This window comes from Macaca mulatta, chromosome 11, assembly GCF_049350105.2.
Source record: "Macaca mulatta isolate MMU2019108-1 chromosome 11, T2T-MMU8v2.0, whole genome shotgun sequence".
In the NCBI taxonomy this organism is placed as follows: domain Eukaryota; kingdom Metazoa; phylum Chordata; class Mammalia; order Primates; family Cercopithecidae; genus Macaca; species Macaca mulatta.
Window position 1 is genome coordinate 59514049 of NC_133416.1, and position 18255 is coordinate 59532303.

At 49.9% G+C, this 18255-nt stretch overlaps 1 protein-coding gene across 2 annotated transcripts; it reads right to left on the bottom strand.

Annotated features, from left to right (window-relative positions):
* Nucleotides 1–1923: 1923 nt before the first annotated feature.
* Nucleotides 1924–9369, bottom strand: KRT85 (keratin 85). 2 transcript variants are annotated; one of them, XM_001093434.5, is made up of 9 exons: nt 8874–9369; nt 6847–7055; nt 6195–6255; nt 5956–6051; nt 5139–5303; nt 4747–4872; nt 4141–4361; nt 3359–3390; nt 1924–2935 (listed from the first exon to the last, which is right to left on the bottom strand). In XM_001093434.5, exons 1-9 carry the CDS (start codon nt 9291–9293, stop codon nt 2742–2744), a joined length of 1524 nt encoding a protein of 507 aa, XP_001093434.3. In that variant the 5' UTR covers nt 9294–9369; the 3' UTR covers nt 1924–2741. The 2 variants fall into 2 exon arrangements, with proteins under 2 accessions (XP_001093434.3, XP_077810450.1); XM_077954324.1 differs by lacking the exons at nt 6195–6255; nt 6847–7055; nt 8874–9369 and adding an exon at nt 6275–6308 and having other exon boundaries at nt 2029–2935; nt 5956–6071.
* Between the last annotated feature and the right edge of the window lie 8886 nt (nt 9370–18255).

An 18255-nucleotide genomic window follows, 5' to 3' on the forward strand; every position in this document is an offset into this window, starting at 1 on the left:
TCTAATTTTCTCTGATGCTGGTGTTAGCTTGGTTTGTGATGTTTCTAAGGAGGAGGGAGTCCAGGACAGAGATCTGGGATCACTCCCATGGCCCACTTTATTGTTTGGGCCTCTTGAACTTCTGGCTTTTCCTCGATCTCTCGATTTCAGGTCACTTGACGTCTTCAGAATTTTTTCTTTCTGTTAATCCCTAGTCACCTTTGGACTATACCCTTTGCATTCTGTGGGGAATAGTTCTTTGATCAGGAGAGAGCTACAGGAGCCCTAGCATCCTTTGAGCCAGAAGAGCTTGCTATGGGTTTTTGCTGTTGGCTGCAAGGAGGGCTGGGGCAGAGGCTTACCTCCCCATAAGCAAAAGGCACCTCTGGCCAGCTGAATCTGTTGAATGGTATTTGCGCACAAAGCACGAAAATGTATCAAAAAAAGTTATTCCTATCTCCCAGGTTCTGGCTGTTAGACTTTTCAATCCATGGTGCCATTATTTTTTGGGTATCAGATTTGGCATTTTAGTTTGCTCAGCCCAGATCCATGGGAGCATTAAGCTGTTTTCCCCAAGCATAGACTCACTGTGGCATCTCAGAACCACGGGAGACAGCAGACCTGGTAAGGACTCTACCCACTCATCTCACAGACCCCAGACTGACATGCAAAGCACAGAAGCCACTTTCTGTCCAAGGACTCGCCGAGACCTGGCAGTCTTGGCAGAATTGGGGCTCAAATTTCCATTTCCTGATGTTTCAGCCCCTGGGATTTAACATTTCCTGTGGGTGAATGATGTCCCTTAAGTTGAAAGTTGGCCTATTGTGATTGTCACCATGCTGTCAGGGCCCAAAGAGCTGGGAGAAAGGAGGCAGCAGGCAAGAGACTTGGAGGAGGCCCGCCAGGTGTCTGCTAGCAAACCTCAAACAGAGTAGCAGCCTGAGCACTCAGAAGCAGCCAGCAGCCTCCTGTGGGGCTACAGCCCTTTGGGCCTGAAGTGAGGATGCACAGGGCCTTAGCTTCTCCTTGCAGGGAAAGAGGCTGTGGGATGCAGCAGCAGGGAGGGGCTGGCAGACACCGGCCTGATGACTGACAGCTAATGGGACTGGATGTCTCTACCTCCGGCTGCACCAGCTGCCTGCATTCATCCAGCACATCCCAGGCCTGGCATATCTTGGAGCTCCATCCTGGGACTCAGTGGAAGGTCAGAGCCAGGAGGAGATACTTCCTGTCCTCATGGAACTTCCAGCTTGATCCAGGTCCAGACACACCCATTGACATCCTTGGCCCAGATCCGCAGAGACAGAACCAGAGATTCTCAGGGTTCCAAACACTATGTGATGGGGTAGGGGGGTGGGGTGGAGGGCGTGGGCATGAGGGTGGTAGCTATGGGGAGCAGAGGAGGGCCCTGAGCAAAGGCAAATGGGAGGAGGGATGTGGGATGAGCTATGTGTCCACAAGGGGTATGTAGGAGAGAGTGGCTCTGGGCTGCCTCAGAGGGTAGACTTGTCTTCTTGGGGTGGAGTCCATGATTGGGAGGATGAGCGCTGCGTGGAGGGGTTAGACAGGGCTGAGGAGTACCTGGGGAAGGAGGTGATGGAGGGAGCCTGCATTTGGCATAAGAAGCACACACATGTGCGGGGAAGTGACTTGAGCCAGGCAGGAGCAGGTGAGAGCAGTGAGTTTGGGATGGAGTTCTGGCTGCTGGGAGTACGCAGGGTGGGTCGGGGAGAAAGAGGCCATCCGCGGGGAGCTGGGCTATGGTCCAGGCCTGAGGGGTCTGAGGGCGAACAAGTGGAATCAGACTGTGGAAGTGGACAGGAAGTGGCAGAGTTTCTGGGGGGTGACTGGGGAAACACTGCATGGGGAGGGGGCTAGGATTGGTCAGCTGCAGAAGAGGCAAGAAGGGAGTGGAGAAGTTGTTGTTCACAAGACCACACATCCTTGCATTGCAGCGGCGTTTATTGAAACACAGATTGAGACAACCCAGAAGGCAATGCACCCATAGACAGTCATAAGAGGGAGACCTAGGAAGTGGCTGGACTCTGTCCCACCAGCGCTGCATTGGACAGTCCCCACCCGCACCCAGCAAGGGGGCATCTGGAGCAGCCATGGGGTCTTCTTTGAAATGTACAAAGGTGCACTGAACAGCAAGACCCGTCCAAAGTTCCCTAACCAGGGGCTGTAGGCAAAAGAATGCCCCACAATAATGGGCCTCTTGACTGTGAGGTCACATGAGGAGCCTGGCTGGAACACGTTAGCCCAGAAGCAGGAAGGCAGTCCGAGAGAGAAGCAAAACATGAACGGGAATGAACAGGCAAGTGCTTGCTGGGGGACCGTTCTACCCAGCCAGGGGGAGGGGCTGCTGAAGAGGGACTTTCTCCCTGATTCTCGGGTTGTGGCTGGATGGTTAGGATGGCGCCTCCACCCAGGAGGTGGAGTTTCCCTGCTGACCACTACGCTGGGGGACTGGTCTTGTCCCTGAGAACTTGGGGAATAATGCAAATTGGCTACAGGTGTTTTGGAGCTAAGTAGGAGTTGAGTGAAGGGCTGGGAACGCCTCTGTAAATGTTGCTAGGAGGACAACTAGGACACATGTCCCTAGCATGAGAAGGTGCAGGGGAGCGGCCTGAGGGTCTTTCCCTCTGTAGGAACATCCGGAAGATTCTGGAAGCAAGCACACATTTTACATTCACATGCCATTCAGTGCAGTGATGCAGGCAGGTAGGCGGTTGGCAGGAAGCCCTGGCTCCATGACTCTACTAGGCAAAGCGGACAGACCGGCTACTCCCGCAGCTGAAGCTGGAGGAGCGAGGCTGGCAGGGGGCACAGGAGTCAGGGGCCATCACTGTGAAGCTGCCCCCTATGGCTGAGGGGCCAGAAGTGATCTGGCGCCCTGGGGTGGTGCTATAGGAGAGGCCCCCAGAGGAGACTCCGCCACGGGAGCTGCTGACACCTGTGGAGAGAGGAGACATGGAGGGGTGAGCAGCTCCCTGTGATCTCACCTACCCTACAACAAGCCCCAGGGCACTGCAGGAGCTGCCTCCCTCTGCAAGGAATTGGTGGTCAACAACGCAGGTCCTGTTGTTCCTGAGACGCACAGTCCATCTAGGGGACTGTGGCAGGAAGGAAGTGAGGACCCCTGGACCCCGGGGAGCAAAGCTTCCAGGTCGCAGGTCCATGGCCTATAGCTCACTGTCAACACTAGTGAAGAGCACTCAGCTCTGCTTTCTCTAACACCCGTCATGGCCCCCACTGAGGAGCCAGGGGAGGGTGAAACAGTTGGGGGAACACTTGAGGCTCCATGGGTTAGGCCAATGAGTTCAGCTTTTCCATCAAAAAAGCCATTTTTCTAGGAGAATTTCAGGCAGATACTCACAGACATTCACGGAGCCCACACCTTCACACAGCCTAGGGAGAAGGAAAACTCTGTTAGTTGCAGACACTGAGTTGGATTCCTTGAGACTGATGGTTGCTTGGGGACAGAGAGGGTTATCCTGTGTACAGAGTCTACCCCTGAGAGGGAAGAAGGGCTCCCCCAAATCTGCATTACATGCTTGCTTTCTTTGCTGGTTTTAATCATGAGGACAAGGCTGTCTGATTTTCAGCAGCAGCAGGTAAGATTATGAACAGTGCCCCTAGTTTGAGTGATGGTGACCAGCCTGGATGGTGCCAATCAAGCTCACAGGAAGGAGAGTTGAATCAGATACAGCACGGTATGAAAGGACTTTGTGGTTAATGAAGAGCTAAATGCATATAGAAGTGCATCATCATCATAACACACAGGCCTATGTGGCAGGCCACGCAGCAGCTTCAGTAGGAAGCTATTCAACAAGGACGGATTTGGGAGGCATGAGACTTGGATGCAGGTCCCAGCTCTTCTGCTTATTAACTGCGCAGCCGTGATAAAGGCATTGAATTCTGAGCCTACTTCTTTATCTTTACATGGGAAAAATCATACCTATCTTATTGGATTGTGAAGATTATAAAATAAACACTTAGCACAGGTCGAGCACAGAAGCATTCAGTTAGCATTATTATTATTGGAGCTATTGTACTAGCCATGGCCAGAGTTGTAGCTCACACTCAGCTCAAGGAAATTCACTCCTGGAGGACCACAGCCTCCACCTCTGAAACCCCACAAAGTCCTCTTAGCCCCACCTGTGTTCCTCGCCCTCCAGCAGGCGCCTGTAGGTGGCGATCTCGATGTCCAGGCCCAGCTTGGAGTTCATCACCTCCTGGTACTCCTTGAGCAGGCAGGCCATGTCCTGCTTGGCCTTCTGCAGGGCACCCTCCAGCTCAGCCAGCTTGCAGCGGGCATCACTGAGGGCCGCCTCACCCTGCTGCTCTGCCTCGGCCACAGCAGCCTCCAGCTTGGCACGCTATCAGGGTGGAGATACGAGGGCCAGGATGAGAGAGAGAAGGCACAGCTTGGCTCGCCCAAGCTGATGGAGCTAGGGCAGGGAGAGGAGGGTCCTGGAGAGAAGGTTGGCCTATGGCCAGGTAGTTAATGGGCCTGTGAACACAAGGGAGGAGATGGGTGGGCTTTTCACCATCTCTCCTTGATGGCAGTCACAGGGTGGCCAAGGAAGGGGCTGGATCCTCCTTTTGGAAGTTAGTGACATGGCCTGAGTGCTGTGAAATATGATAGAGCCCCTGCCCTCCTTCTGGGTCCCTGCTTCCTCATGGGCACAATGTGAGGCCTGATTAAGGGCCAGGTGCTGCAGCCTGCCTGTGCTGGATATTTGAATCCTCCACAGACCCCACCTGGCACTTCGCATTCTCAATCTCGGCCGTCAGCCTCTGGATCATGCGGTTCAGCTCGTTGATCTCCTCCTTGGTGCGGCGCAGGGTCTCCCCATGCCTGATCACCGTGGCCTTCATCTCCTCACACTGGGGGAAGTAGAGATGCTCATGAGGCTCAGGGTGGGACCTCCCATCCATTCAGGGCGCCATGGATGATTGTGCAGGTTGTACAGTGCTCAGTCTGTGCAACCACACATGGCAGTCCTGCCCGGCCACCCTAACCTGAGAACTATTGGACTTTTTCGTACTGTCCTCATGGATCAGAATTCCCAGGCAAGAGAAGCCTTTTCTAATAGATGCCTCACATCCCTCCCACTGCCATGCTTAGCAGGCAGGTGTCCTGTGCCACTCACCTTGCTACGGTACCAGGACTCAGCCTCGGCCCGGCTGCGGCTGGCAACATCGTCATACTGAGCCTTGATCTCAGCGACGATGCAGTCCATGTTCAGGTCTCGGCTGTTGTCCATCTTGACTATGACCGAGGTGTCTGAGATGTGGGCTTGGAGAACACGGATCTCCTGTGGGGCCAACAGCCAGTGCATTTGCTTCTGGTGCCTGATCTGGGCCATATGATCCACCCCAGGGGGCAATGTCCACTCCCTAGACCAGGCACTGGTCATGAAGGTTACATGACTTCTGTTCCTACCACCCTCGCTCATGCACAGGCTCCTTACAAACAACAAAGCTGAAAGGGGCTGTAGAGGCCATCTGGGAACAGTGTCTGCCTTAAAAGTGGGAAAACTGAGGCCCAGAGGGTGAAAAAGGTCTGATCCAAAGTCACCCAGCAGGGGAGTTGGGGTTTGGATGCCAGGATGAGTTATTAGTCCATTAATGAGGACCATGCCCTATGTGCAAAGTCATCCTGACCCCCACCACACATGCACACTCTGGTGCCCATCTCTAGACTGGCACTCACACAGGCAGCACACCAACACGCAGAGGTCACAGACACAGAGCAGCCCAAGAACATGTATACCCCATGCTCCTCACACACATGAACTTGGACATGGCCTCTGTATTGTGGGCCTGTGGCACGTATGTGCAAGCTCTTTTCACACTTACATTGCACATTGGCAAACATAGGCACACACATGCACCCTTGCCTCACTGCTCCTCTGTCTCCAAAACACCTCTCCACCTTCCCTGGCTGGGTGGCAGGTGCCCCCTTACCTCTTCATAGAGGCGCCTCAGGAAGCTAGACTCTTCCACCAGGGCCTCCACATTGGCCTCCAGGTCTGATTTCCGCAGGTAGGCGCAGTCCACGTCCTGGCAGTGGGACAAAGAGGAGGGGACATGCATGTGAGAGGAGACCAAAGGAAGGTGCCTTTGGTCAGTGTGGTGACACTGCCCCTCGCTGGAGTTTGCACTGATGGGCCCCCCTCCTCCTTGCCCCATGACCAGCCCCTCACCTTCTTTAGAACCACAAACTCATTCTCTGCCGTGGCTCTCAGGGCCACCTCCTCTTCATACCTGGGTGTGGGAAAGAGAGGGCTGGAGCTGAGAAATTGGACCTTGAATACCATCCCAACTCCTGGGCAAGTTCTTCAGGGGATTGAAAAGGGGTTAATCCCCTCCAGATGTTGTCTTGGCCCCTCCAGGATCGATTCTCTGTATTATTCATGGGCTAGCCCTTGTCCCAGCCTGGCTTCATTCCACCGCAGTGCTTCTGCCTCTGAGATGGGGTTAGGAATGCACATTCCTTCCCCCAAGTCTAAAATCATCTGTGCATCCTAGGTCCCAAGAGAGCTGGTTCCATTGGCAGGGAGATCACAGAGCCCATGTCATAAAGGTAAGCTGAGAAGGGTAGGGACATACAGTGTCAGAATTCCACTGGATTTCCTCTCTTCATTCCCCGGAAGTAGCTCTAAGGCTCACAGGGGTGGAGTCTTAGAGGTGAATCCCAGGAATCTGAAGACATCTAGGCCCCACTGAATATCTGCTCTGGGTTCCAGGCAGCCTGCTATTGGAATCTGAAAGAATCTGTGGCAAGAGGGCTATGGGCAGAGCCTCCCAGCATTCTCTCTGAGTTTCCCCTGAGTCTCCCCAGCTTGCTGCACTCACTTCTTCTTGTAGCCCTCCAGCACCTCCTGCACGTGGTTGAGTTCTGAGGCCAGCCTCCCGCTGTCGGCCTCCACGCACTCGGCCTCCCGCCGCAGAGCCTCAATGTAGCCACTGAACAGTGGCTCCAGGTTGCTCTCGCAGCAGCGCTGGTTCTGGTAGAACTGCCATTTGGTTTCCAGCAGCTTGTTCTGCTGCTCCAGGAAGCGCACCTGCCATTCAGGTGGAGAGAAGAGGGTCAGAGGGAGCCTAGCGCAAGGCGCCTGGTTTCCCACAGCTCTCTCTGCCCTCAGGTGCTGGCTGAATGGGCTGAGCCATAAAGCTGAGTGTCTGCGGCTCCAGGGGCCCATTCCCAGGCCCCCAGGGAGTCAGTTGTGGGTGCGAGGGAAAGCAACCTGACTCAAAGCCAAAGATCTGTTTCAAGTCCCAGTTTTGATACTTTAAAGGGCAAGTTGTTTAACCTCCTGGGGCTCAGTTTTCTCCTTTCTAAAATGGAGCGAATAGTGCCTGTCTTAGCACTCTTGTGAAGATTGAACAAGTTAATGCGTATCAAGTGCTTAGAACAGTCCCTGACACGTAGTAAATGCTCAGTGTATTTAACTATTATTATAATTACCAGTTGTCCTTCACTTGTTCATATACGCAACAAACACTTATTAAATATTTACTACTTAGTGCCAAGGCCTGTGCTAAGATATACATATCCATGTCTAATATCTGTGTCTATGTCTATATCATCTAACAATTCCATCCAATTATCACAGGCCTGTGGGATGTAGATATTACTTAACCCATGTTGCACATGGGGAAATTGAGACTCCAAGGTATGAAATGCCCAGCTCATGGTAAGTGATAGTCTTACCATGAGACAGGCATGCTCTGCCTGCCCCTACAGCATGTCTGAGCTGCTCATATACACCCACTCAGCTCCAAGTTGCTGTCTGATAAGTGGAGATGCTGATACCCACCCCAGACCATCACTGTGAGGATAGACTCAGATTACTAAAGAAAGAGTGAAAACGGGAAGGTCACTGCATCTGCCCCCAAACCCTGATCCTAGACCCTCAAAGCTGGTCCTTCTGCTCTGCTAGAGGCCTGTGGACACAGGAGGAGCCTGTGAAGGAGGCTCCCAGCTTCCCCCTACAAACCTTTCTTGAGCAGCAGACTCACAGCTATGCAAAGTTCTCCACACTCTGGCTGCATTAGGGGGCCTCCTCCTGCCAGCCTGGCCACCTCCCCATCTGCATTTTGGCTCTCTCTCATGAAGGGGCTGCCAGGCCTGGGTTGGCTGTTACACCTCCTCACCTACCACTGTCCTTGGAAAATAATGATAATAGCAGCTAACATGTATTGAGTGCTATTTGCCATTATGTTTCATGCATGGACTCATTAATCCTCACAGGTGGATGAGGCAGGTCCTGTTATCCAGCAGAGTAACCTGCCTGGGGTCTCACATGCTGAGTGATGCAGGAAGGACTTGGGGGAGGCAGCGTGGCTCTGGGCATTACCTCAGCCCCTTCACGGGCTGCCTGGCTAGGAGCCACAAGGCCTTTTGGTCTCCCCGTTATCTCCCACTCTTCCAGCATCTGCTGCCCAGTCTGGTTTTTCAGACACAGTTCTGATAGTCCTATGTCATCTTGGCTCAAGAAACACACTCAAACACATATACACACTCACATGCATACACACACACATATGCTCACACGTGTACCCACACTCACACATATACACACACCACACACACACACATACACGCACACACACCGCTACACACACACACGCACACACACACATGCACACACACATACACACACTTTGGATCACAGGCTCAATTTCTAGACCACACCTGAACCTCATTAAATACTGCGGGAGTTAAGTGATGAAAACTGACCCTTCCACCTGTATGGGTCTGCACGTCATTCCCTCTGCTGCCTCAAACCGGCAGCCATCCTGTCTCCTCAGCAGACTGGGACCTCGCCAAGGGAGGGCAGGGCTGGAGGCTTCTCTGGACCGTCTTAGGCCTCACCCACCTTGTCGATGAAGGCTGCGAACCTGCTGTTGAGGGACTTGATCTGCTCCTTCTCCTCCTGCTTCACACACTGCGCGTTGGGGTCAATCTCCAGGTTGAGGGGCGTGAGGAGGCTCTCATTGACAGACACGGTAGTGATGCATGGGGGGCTGGGCCCGCACACGCCCCCGGAGCGGTAGCCAAAGCTGCGTCCGCAGGAGCCGGCGCGGAAGCCACCCACAGCTATCCGGGGCCCGCAGGAGCCCAGGTTGCAGAGGCTGCGGCTGCCGAAGCCCGTCAGCCCCCGGTAGCAGGACACCCCTCGGTAGGGGGCGGCGCTGATGCAGCAGCGGTTGCCAGTTTTAGGGGCCACAGCTGAGCAGGAGCTGAAGTTCCTGGTGACCCCGCATCCTGAGCTGATCCTGTAGGAGCGGCACGACATCGTGTGAGGCTGAGTAGAGTCTGAGAGGCAGCGGAAGGCGGTGCGGGCGGCAGAGTGCGAGGCTCAGGATCCTTCTGGTCTCTCTGATCCTCCCTGGTCCTTTTATTGGTGGGGAGAGCTGGGGTTGGCTGCATAAAAGGAGTGAAAAGCCATTTTATGTTGTTTATGGGCTTGGGAAGTTTGCCAGCAACTCCCCACGGACTCATCTTAAAGGTGAGCTCAGCAGCGACTCTGGGGCTCCGTGAAGTCTTGAAGATGTTATTAAGGAGACTGCGTTTGCACTTTTCATCTTCAAAGCTCGTTTACATATATTAAGTAATTAATTTTCTCACAGTCTGTCTGTGAGATGGCCTCAACCCACACTTGGAGACGGATTTGAACTCCACAACAGCCTGGGGGTGGCTGGGTTTGGGATACAGGCCGGGGCCATTGTCTCAAGGGAGAGGTTGGAGGGTCCCGGGTTAGGTGAGACTTGGCGGATCATTGCATCCAACTATCTGGTTCCACAGAGGACACATTCTCAAGTAAATCATTGCATTTCAGGGGCCAATAGGTCAGGTGAACCCCCCCTGCTCTAGGCAACATTGCTTGGAATGTGGTTCAGGACCAGAGCAGTCAGTTTGACTATGCCGGCGCCGGGATAGAGGGCTGGGGCAGATGATCTCTTGGAACCTTCTGGATTCCAGCCCAGAAGGCGCTGGTCGAGAGCTTTCATTTCTCACCCAGCAAAAGTGCAAACCACACAACTCTCAGTGGCCACAATAATGGCCACTTGCGGATTATGGGGAGACTCCCTCTTGCCACTTTCTTCCATTTGGTCGAAAGGATTGGAGAACTCAACCTTGGGATAACCTGGGGGCTATAAGTTTGCTGTGGGCACCTTTCCTTTGCTCTTTAAGAAAAAATGGGTCGTGTGAGTCTCGCTTCCCAGACCACCAGTTACAGGATGTATTCCTTCTGTTGGCCAGCCCTTGAATTGTCATCCCTAGAGGAATGTTTAGAGACTGCATTGCACAAAGCTGGAAGTGGGATCATGGTTTACTCTTGTCTAAGGTTGCTATGATTTCTGGCTCCTGGGGGTTCTGGGAGCCCCATCCTTCTAGTCTCTGCTTCCCTGCGTGTCCTTGGGCCACTTATTAGGATAATGAGTGTATTCTTTTAATGTTTATGGAGTACAAACCTTGGGGATGTGGGTCTGCCCCCGGGGAGGTTAGCCAGACACCCAAGTGTTAGGAACTTAAGGAAGAAGAGCCATTGAGCTTCCTCAGAGGGTAATTCCTCCTCCAGGAAGCCTTCCATAACCAGACACTGCCATTGTGTTCCCATAAGTCCTTCACGAAATGCCCTGCACTCTGTCCTGCATCTGCTCTAATCTCCACAGCCAGCTGACCTCACCCAGGACCTTCATCCAGGATCAGGCTGATCGATTCCCACTTCACCTCCACACTGCACATTGTTCTTCAGGGCAGGGTAGAGAGACCTTGGCAGCTGGTGGGGAAAGAGCAGGTGGTCGCACCAGCTGACCCTAGAACATATGCAGATCATAATCATCCACGGAAAAGCAACTGGGTTTGGCAACCCGGGCAATGGAATCAAAACTGGAAGACCTGGTTCAAGGGCCAGTTTGGATCCTTCCTAGCTGTACAGCTTTGGGGGAAGTTCTTAACCTCTCTGAGCCTTTGTTTCCTTAACTGTAATGTGGATTCATCCTTATCTTCCCGGGCTGTTGGGAGGGTGAAGAGGATGATACGTGAGAAGGTGCTGTTGGGACGGGAAAGCTCTGTGTAAAGGAAAAGGCCTGTTCCTTCCCATGAGGAACACTCCCACCTGCCTCGCCCAGCAGAGAGGGCCTGCTCCTTGCCCTGCCATGGCCTTCACCTCCTCTGCACATTTATGACTCCTTCACCCTTTCGAGGCTGCTTTTAATGTTTTTTTAGTCTGATTTCACTTGTATAGCAATTTTGAGTGGAGTCTGGGGACAGAGAGAGGAGGCTGTATGGGGAGCTCAGTGTGGGGCCTGTTGCTGGGGTCCAGGGATGTTTGGACAGTGAGTTCACTGACTGAGTACTGTGTAGACCTGGAGCTGGTGTGCTATGGGCCAAGAGGGATTCCTGGAGGAGGGTGGGGACCGAGCGTGGCAGGTGGAGGGGCCTGAAAGCCCATAAGCACCTCCCCCTCTCCACAACTCCTGTAAGCCTCTGCCCTCCTCCAGGTTCTTAAAGATGATGGGACCAGAGACATTTCTGTTCCTTCTTGTGGGCAGGAGGTTTTGTGCTGGAGGAAGGCTCCTATTTCAGCTGCTTTCCCTTGCACCCAACACACACCCCATCCAACCCTCCACCCTAAATCGGGAAGGGGAGGTGGGGCCAGGGGATTCAGGAGTCTGGGGGTAGTCCACTGTTTCCAGAGCTAAGGTACCTCTCCAGGACCAGCAGGTCTGTCCAGCCCAAGGGTGTGAGCCCCTTCAAGGGTGTGCGGGAGTGAGACAGGCCCACCCTGCCCACAGGAAGGTGCTCGTGCATGCTGGGTGAAGCTTGCATCACTGCTGATGGCAGTGCTGAGCCCAGGGCTGGGGCTGGGGGCCGCCCAGGACGCTGTCCAGGTGGAGCTTCGGATTGGAGAAGCTGGGCTGAGGGCAAAGACTTGAGGGGAGCAGATTCCTTACAGGGCTGGTCCCAGGTGGTCCAGGGCCAGGGAGCAAGTCAGGTCAGGTGGATCTGGCACAGCTGCCCTGGAAGCGCCTGGGCCTTTGCTTATGGTTCTACCCAGGGAGGACACAGATAACACATAGCCTCGTGCCTGCCTCTAGCCATCACCCAACCACCCTGCTCAGTGGAACCCAAGTTGCTGCCCTGAGAGTCAGGATCTTTTGAGGGCTGGGAGCCCCATCTCCTTTCAGTGTCTCATCCTCATTTACTGTACCCTCATTCACCTGTGCCCTATTGCACCCCTCTCCCTTCCACCAACCTTCTCCCTGTCACACCTTGGCCTGGAATGTCTCAGAACAGCTGCCTCTCCCAGGAAAGTTTTGTGAGATCATCAGGGGGAGGCTGTGATTTCTCCTCCCTGCTGTCTCATAAATGCCCTCTCTGGGACTCCCCAGGTAACTCCATACTTCTACACCCTCTTGTCCTAAGGACTGTCACTCATCACCTCCTTTGGCCCTGCCCCCTCTTGCTCCCTGCACCTTTTGAAGGCCCCGTCTAGTTTCGGGAATCTGAAGAGTCCATAACCCTCCCATAATGTAAAGAGCTCCCAAGAGGCTGCTTCTTCCAGAAAGTCTTCAGGAACTACTTGGGCAGAGAAGTTCTTTACCCTGGAGGTCCAGGCAACCTCTGAGACCTCCTGTGAATCTGCTCTGCTCCAGAGTACATATTCTGGGGTTTTCTCAGAGGTCTCACTGCTCCCACCTCAGCCCCACCCTCAGGCGGTGCTTTTTACCTGAGCTGGGATGCTCCCTGGGGCAGCCGACTCTCCCCGACCCCAGAGGCCCACTACCTTCCTTCCCTTCTGCTTTTTCTACTGTGCTAAAATCCCCTCCTTCTAAGAAGAATTCCTGGATTTGTCCAAAGACAGTAGGGTGCTGACATCTTCCCCATCCTGCACTGTCTGTCCTTAGGACTGCCTGTCCATCCTCCCAGTTTTGTGTTTGTGTCTGCCTGGGCTCTTGTGGGCTGTCTTCCCATCCCTCCTAGTGGGCTGGTCCTCCTCAGTCAATCCTGATGGGCTCCCCATGGACAAGGCCTGCACAGCTGATTCAAGTTGGGTACTGCCCTTTGCCTCTGCTGGCCACAGTTTTATTATGCATCCAAGGCTGCGCCACTGCAGCTGCTGAGATGCAGCTCTTGGAGGGTCTTCTTAGCCCTCTTTCCCTCTCTTTGGCTTTCACAAGACTTGGGCATGATTCAGGGACTCTAAGTGAGAGAAGGGAGGGTCAGAGCAACTCTACGCTCTCCAGTGTGTGGTGATAGGGTTCCGTGCCCAACTGACATGGCTACTCCCTGGCCTGCTCCACGGGAACTCCAAGAAACTCCCTTCTCCTCCTGAACTCTGTGCATGTGCCTTCCTATTGGCAGCATTCCCTGGTGCTTTGCTGTTTTCCATGGTTACTCAGCGTCAGAGCAGAGGCTCAGTCATTACAGAGCCTCTGATTTCAGGAATGGACTGCATGAATAGTTTTGAAATTTTTTTATTTCTTTTCTTTCTTTTAGGCAGTTGAGCCATCTTCCAAATCCTAGGAGGAAAACAGCTATGTAAAGCCGTGTATCTACTTATGTAGTTGTAGAACAGATAAGATTGACATGCTGGTCTCCCTGTTTGCCCCTGGCCCTCCAACTCCATTCTCAACACAGGAGAGTCAGCCCCGTAAAACATAAGTTGGATCATGTCACTCCCCTGCTCAAACACCTAACTCCCCATTTTGCTTGGAGTCCTAATGATGGCCAACAAGGCCCTGCACTGCCTGTCTGTGTTGTGGCCTTTGTCACCGGTCTCCCTGTGTTCAGCAACCACAGTGATCTCCCACTGCTCCTGGAGCACCAGGACAGGGTGCACTCCTGACTCAGGGCCTGTGCCCTGCTGTCCCTTCCACCCAAATGCTCCCCTCTCATGCACGTGGCTTGCCCATCACCTCCTGCGGGGCTTTGCCCCAGCACTATCTCTCTGACCCTTAAAAAAATGGCAACCTGCCCTCCACCCTGGGGCACTCTCCATCCGGCGTATCTTGCTCTGATCTATTTATTTTTCCATCACACCTAACACACTCCAGAATTTACTTATTTATTCTATTTATGGATTTTGTCTGTTTTTCCCATCATCCCAAAGTGAACTCCATAGAAGCAGAGATTTTGTCTGTTTTGTTCATTTTGTTCACCTAGAACAGTGCTGGGAATACAGTAAGTGCTCAGTAACTATTGCTGCCTGATGAATGTGTAAATGAATGGATATCTCGGATACTTTAGACATTTGAGATTTGGCAGAAAATGACAGCTTGTGGGAAGCCTTGGCCCTTGAGCCCCGAGGAACACATGCAGTTTGAAAGCCATGGGACTAAGACCGCTCCCCGGTTCTTTCCTGCTTCAAGGTTGTGGTTTTCTGAACACCCATGGAGACAAAGAACACAGAACAGTGAAAACGGTTGTGTTGGGCTGGTGAGAAAGGAGATAGATTTCTTTTTAAAAGCTGTTACTTACTGTTTTTATGTTTGTGTCCTAATTACAAATTTGGAAAACAACAAAATGGTTTCACAAGACTCTAAGCTCCCTCCTCCCCTTGCTATATTGCACAAGCCAATCCTGCTGGTATCCTGCTTTGAAATTCTCCTATGCCTTCTTGTCCGAAGCTGGTGGCCATAAGAGGGCAGCAAATTCCCACAACTGGCCTGGCAGCAGTTCAGTTGTGGCAGAAGCGGAGAAGGCCAGGGATCTGCCTGCAGCTGGCTCTGGTTTCCAGAGCTTTGGAAGCTGGAGACAGTCCCTGATGCTTCTGCATCCACCTGTGGTTGGTACTGGAGTGGCTGAGCTGCTGACAAAGCTATTGTTCATTGATAAAAGAGAAAAGCCACCACCACCACCACCACTGCTGAAGCAATTGCGTACCCACTGTGTGCCAGGTTGAGTGCCAAGCACCTTGGATTATCATTGTGTGTCATCCCCACATCTCTTTGAGGTAGGACGTATTTTTTCCATTTTACAAATGAGGCAAGAGGCATATTGAGATTACATGATAGGCAGAACAGCACAGTGGTGGTGAGCCTGGGCTCAGGAGCCAGAGCTCCTGTGCTTCACCACGTATTTAACCTCTCTGGGCCTCAGTTTTGTCATCTGTCAAATGGCAAATAATCAAAGCACCTACCACCTAAGGATATTGAAAGAATAAAATGAGCTAACCTGTGAGAATTATTTGGAACACTACTCAGTTCAACATATGTTAGATATTATTGTTACCTCTCGTTACCTTTTGTCATGCAGCCAGTAAATGGAAGACCTGGGATTGAACTCAGGTCTGCCTGTGCCCTTGTCCATGGGTTTGACCCCTATGTCATCTTTGGGAGATAACTGACATATTAATAATATTGAGTCTTCCAGTTCATGAACACAGTATACCTCTCCATTTATTTAAGTTTTCTTTGATTTCTTTCATTAATGTTTTGTAGTTTTCAGCATACAGATCCTCACATACTTTTTAAAGGTTTATGCCTAAGTATTCATCCTTTGGAATTAAGTGGTACTATTGGAAATGATACTTCAACAATTTTTTAAATTTCCATTGCTGGAGTATAGAAATACAATTGATTTCTGTATATTGACCTTGCATCCTGCAACCTTCCTAAAGTCACTTATTAGCTCTAGTAGATTTTTAAGAAAAGATTTCTTAGAATTTTCTATACAGAAACTGATGACTTCTGAGCTGTATTTCTTGCTTTCCAACCTCTCTCTATATATTTTTTCCTCTGAGGAAAATAATAAAACTTTATTGAAAAATTTAGCCAAAAGGAGTACTAGTCTATGTCCTCAGATTGGAAGAGTCAATTTATTTTTTTAAATTATACTTTATGTTCTAGGGTACATGGGCACAACCTGCAGGTTTGTTACATATGTATACATGTGCCATGTTGGTGTGCTGCACCCATTAACTCGTCATTTACATTAGGTATATCTCCTAATAACTAGGTATATCTCCCTTCCCCCTACCTCACAACAGGCCCCAGTGTGTGATGTTCCCCTTCCTGTGTCCAAGTGTTCTCATTGTTTAGTTCCCACCTATGAGTGAGAACATGTGGTGTTTGGTTTTCTGTTCTTGTGATAGTTTTCTCAGAATGATGGTTTCCAGCTGCATCCATGTCCCTACAAAGGACATGAACTCATCCTTTTTTATGGCTGCATAGTATTCCATGGTGTATATGTACCACATTTTCTTAATCCAGTCTATCATTGATGGACATTTGGGTTGGTTCCAAGTTTTTGCTATTGTGAATAGTGCCACAATAAACATACATGTGCATGTGTCTTTATAGCAGCATGATTTATAATCCTTTGGGTATGTACCCAGTAATGGAATGGCTGGGTCAAATGGTATTTCTAGTTTTAGATTCTTGAGAAATTGCCACACTGTCTTCCACAATGTCCAACCTGTATATTTTTGCCTTAGTTCAATGGCCGGGACAGCTTTTACAATACTAAGAGTGGTGTAAGCAGACTTCTTTATCTTGTATCTAATCTTAGAGAGAAAGCATTCAGTCTTTTACCATTAAGTATGCTGTCAGCTGTAGGTTTTTTTTTTTTTTTTTTTTTTTTTTTTCAGATTCCATTTGCCAAGCTAAGGAAGTCCCCTTCAATTTCTAGTTTGCTGAGAGTTCTCTCTCTTTTAAGCCAAGAATGGATGTTAAATTTTGTCAAATGCTTTTTCTGCATCTATCAAGATAATTATATTGTTTCTTCTATTTAGTCTGTTGATATCATGAATTACATTAATAGACTTCTGAAAGTTGAAACAGCCTTGAATTCCCAGGCTAAACTCTCATTGGTTATGATATACTATCCTTTCATTTGTTACTGTGCTTACTTTACTAATGCCTTGCTGAAGATTTTTTCATTTCTGTTCATTAAAGATACTAGTTTATAACTTTCTTTTCTTATAATGTTACTTGGTTTTGGTATCAGGGTAATGCTAGTCTCAAGAGGAATTGAGACGTTTTCCCTCCTCTTACATTTTCTGGAAGAGTCTGGGTTGAATTCTTCCTTAAATGTTGGTAGAATTCACAAGTGAAAATGCTTAGGTCTGAACTCTTCTTTGTGGGAAGGTTTAAAACTGTACATTCAGTGCACACATACTAGATGTAGAGTTATTCAGGCAGGACTGGCTACATAATTTACAATGTCTATCGTGGTGAATGTTCCCTGTTGTCACTTGAAAAGAATGTGTATTTTTCTGTTTGAGGTGGTGTGCTCTATAAATGTCAATTAAATGAGGTTGATTGATAGTGACACAAATTACCAAAGACAGCGACAGTAGCCATTAAACTTTCCTTCTGTTAATCTGTCTTTTGTCATTTTAATTCACAGACTCCAAGCACTAAAACTAAGTGGGTAAAGGAAAGCTTTTTCTCCCTGACAGTGTGTTTCGACCATTTATGCTATATGTAATTATTAATATTGTTTTATTTGAGTTCTGTGATCTTATTATTTGTTTTCTTTTTGGCCCTTCTGATGTATGTTTCTCTATTTCTTCTTTTTTATCTTCTTTGGATTATTTAGATATTAAGTTTTTTTCTTTTGATCTATGACTTTAAAAACTCATTTATTATTATTATTATTATTATTATTATTATTATTATTGCAGAGATAGGGTCTTCTGATATTACCCAGGCTGGTCTCGAACTTCTGTGCTCAAGTGATGCTCCTGCCTCAGTCTCCTACGGTGTTGAGATTGCAGGCGTGAGCCACCACGCCTGACCTCTATTGATTTTTGAGTATATCTCTATGTATTATTTTTTAGTGGCTACTCTAGAGATACAATGTATGTAATCTACTTTTTCACAATCTACTTAGAGGTAATATGTTATCACTTACATTTACCTTCCCGCATTTATGTGATAGTCATCATAGATATTGCATCTACATAAATTAAAACCCCACCAATAGTTATCATTTTTATTTTCAATAGTCATATATTTTAAAGAACATAAAAGAAGCAAAAATAAATTTTATATTTACCCAGATATTTACCGTTTCTGTTGTTCTTCCTTCATTCCTGAAATTATGTTTTCCTCTGACATTGTTTCCTTTTAGAGCAAGTCTGCAGATGGCAAATTCTCTTAGTTTTCCTTCATCTGAGAATGTCTTTTTGTTTCATTGTTGGTTTTGTTTTCTTTTTGCCTTGGCTTCTGAAGGAGGCTTTTGCTGGCTGTAGAATTCTGTGTTTACAGTCCTTCCCTGCCTCCACCGCCCTCGGCACTTTAAAT